At 31.7% G+C, this 3,000-nt stretch overlaps 1 protein-coding gene across 3 annotated transcripts in view; it reads left to right on the top strand.

Moving 5' to 3' along the window:
* Positions 1 to 2,449, top strand: part of LOC117171985 (protein canopy homolog 3) — a 6,512-nt gene extending 4,063 nt beyond the window's left edge. For all 3 annotated transcript variants that reach the window (XM_033359694.1, XM_033359693.1, XM_033359692.1), the window contains exons 3-6: positions 1,435 to 1,561; positions 1,659 to 1,793; positions 1,870 to 2,034; positions 2,153 to 2,449. In XM_033359694.1, the coding sequence (XP_033215585.1) occupies positions 1,435 to 1,561; positions 1,659 to 1,793; positions 1,870 to 2,034; positions 2,153 to 2,318 (593 nt within the window). In that variant the 3' untranslated portion in view covers positions 2,319 to 2,449. The remainder of the gene's footprint in view (positions 1 to 1,434; positions 1,562 to 1,658; positions 1,794 to 1,869; positions 2,035 to 2,152) is intronic.
* The last annotated feature ends 551 nt before the right edge of the window (positions 2,450 to 3,000 follow it).

The raw sequence follows: 3,000 nt of genomic DNA, 5'->3' as shown, positions 1-3,000 counted from the left end.
AGGGCGCATACTTTGAATAAAATATTTGTTATCATTCTCTTGAAATAAATGTGTTTTTTTTCTTGAAAAAATACCGGTTTCATATGTATACACCTGGTAGAAATACGATCATAAATAAAAAGCAGAGAGGCTGAAATTGAAATAAGAATTCGATCATAAATAACAAGTAGAGGGGCTATATCAATAGAGAAGCCGACACTCAAGGGTCCTTTGTCAAGCTTTCGGATTAAAATTTAGAAGTATATTTTTTTAAATTTCATAGTTAACCACCTAAAACATAATAATTCGGAATCTACGGGTTCCGATGACTTCAGATATCTAACTTTTTTTTTAATGCTTAAAATTGGAATTAATAGAACGTTTCTCGTAAATGGAATGAGATACGCCAAAAAAGACAACATTTTTGAATTCAACTAGAAAATTGTATATCAGTATATAAGTTATAATTATAAATAATTATAATGAGAAAATTCATCAATTAAAAAAAAAGTGTTAATAATTTGAAGAGAAATTTAAAAAGGGAGAACAGATTAGCGACGTCCAACAACTGTAAATAACTCTGCCTGCCCGCTACGTGACGAATACAAAAGGAACATTATATTACCGTCGCACCACTTTTAAAAGGACCACTAAAAGGATCTTGAAAAGGACCCAAATCTCTCAGATTATATTGTTTCAAATCGACTCTGCTTATAGTCTCAAATGGGCCAGGCTATTTCGCTAGAGAAAACTCAGAGATTTCTATCGGTAGGGCGTGTGTAATTAATATCTTAAATATCTAAAAAGGCGGTTTTCGATCTCAAGTATAAAAGAAATTTTAGTATTTTATCTACCCAACAATATACGCTTTAAATTCTTAAACGTATAATATAAAAGGAACATTCATTTTTTTATGAAATATTCAAATTAAAATCTTAAGTATAAAGTTACCATCGACATTGTAACGGAGTTGGTTGGTAGCAATTAAGAGAATTCCCAACAAATTGTTTTCGAACAGCCAGACGTTATTTATTGTCAAAATGAAAACAAATCTGAAAAATTCCCGGTTTTCCTGATCCGTGACGACCCTGGAAAATCATACTTAAATCTATTCTCTATCTTAAGACATTATACTGATATCCCGGAAGTGGCCAAAGTGAGTCATTTTAATATTTGAACAAAAATGTTGGCACGTGAATTTATGGCACTCGATAGTTTCCAATGTGATTTTCTTCAAAAACAGGTTTTCAAAGTTCCAAGCTTAAAAGAGCAAGGGCGACTTGTTTTTCAACCTAGAAGATTTGACCTGGGCTCAGAATGTTCGGAAATTTATCTGGCTATACCGACAAAGTTTGCCCTTTTCTTGCGAAACTTAACATATATTACTAATATACAAATGTTTATTTTCGGAATAACAAATTCTGTAGGATTCTCATTGGTTTTTTCTTTTTACAGTTTGTAAAGTTGTTGCTACAGAATTAGAGGGTCGTCTCGATGAAACGGGAAAAACGCATGATGTTTTGGAAATAGGCTATTCTATAGATGACATTGCTCCCAAGAAGAAAAAGGAATACGTAAAATCGTAAGCTTACAAATAATATGCCCACATTCACAATTAACTAAATTTAAAACTTTATTATTATATTTATTAAAATATTTAAACAATTTTCTTGTTTCAGGGAACTCCGTCTAGTCGAATCTTTGGATCAATTATGTGACAGAGTTCTAGAATACAACATCCACAAAGAGCGCAGCGACAGCAATCGGTTCGCTAAAGGAATGAGCCAAACGTTCAAAACACTTCACGGTCTTGTGTATGGTAACATTTTATTACTCTAATTATAATTGGGCTTTAAATAATTTTACCAATATATAACCTCACGATTTTAGCGACAAAGGTGTGAAAGTGGAACTAGGTATTCCCTATGAATTATGGGACAATCCTTCTGTTGAAATCACTACACTAAAATCCCAGTGCGAGGAACTACTAGAGAATTATGAAGCCGATATCGAGGAATGGTATTTCAATTCTCAGGGAAAAGTCCCTCTCACTAGGTAATAAAAGATTTTTCTGTTTATTTACAAAGAATTGCAAGAAAAATTGCTCATTTCTGATTTTGTTTGTGAATAATGTTTTAGGAATTCGAGGGTTTAATATAAATGGTAATTTTAGGTATTTGTGTTCTGAGAGGGCTTTGAAGGGAAAAGATGATTCGTGTCTGAAAGAAAAAGGAGACAATGGTCAGATTGAGGATAAGAAGAGCAAGCGAAAAAATAAAAAAAACTCAAGTAAAACTGAAGATACGGAGAAACCAAAGAACGCGAAGGAAGAGTTGTGATTTGGTCAATTAAATTTGTATTCAAATTGCTCACTTTTCCTGACTGTAAGACTCTCCGTGATATTCCATTTTTTACTACAATTCTCTCTGAAATCGTGCCATAATTTAAAATAAAGCTTTTACATTATAAAGAAAAGAGTACTTTCTTAACTCATTAGATTCAGGAGAAAATTTGAAGCATTCTTTCAACGTAACATTCGACCCTTCACAATCCGAAATGTACCAATATTAAAAATATTGATGCATGCGTCCTAAACAATGACCCAAGACAGAACTTTGTGCAAACATTTTCGATAATCGTTAGATTAAACTAAAACCTTACGAAAATAAAAAATATACATTAATCTTTGTGAGATATTCATAATATTTTACAAAGATTTCAAGAAATTGCATACGAACGTTGACTTATATTAAGATCTTGAATAGATCAAAGAATTAACAAGAAATTAAAAAATCCGATAGGCTACCAGACTTAATGTACTTCAAATTATTCGAGTTTAAAAACTGACAACTTACGGCTATCTAAATGAGCTTTTTCCAGAAAATGTTGTTCGTTTTTTTTTTTTTTTTTATTGAAGATCAAGTGTTTTGCATTGCTTTTATTAGTTTTTTTAGGGTTTAGTATATAGCCTAGCTTAAATGAAAAAATTATTTGGTCTGCCGACTTCATTTCTTGCATGGA

Source organism: Belonocnema kinseyi, chromosome 4 (genome assembly GCF_010883055.1).
Source record: "Belonocnema kinseyi isolate 2016_QV_RU_SX_M_011 chromosome 4, B_treatae_v1, whole genome shotgun sequence".
Taxonomy (NCBI): Eukaryota; Metazoa; Arthropoda; class Insecta; order Hymenoptera; family Cynipidae; genus Belonocnema; species Belonocnema kinseyi.
Note: the sequence above shows the minus strand (reverse complement) of the source record. Positions and strands in the feature narration are given on the sequence as shown.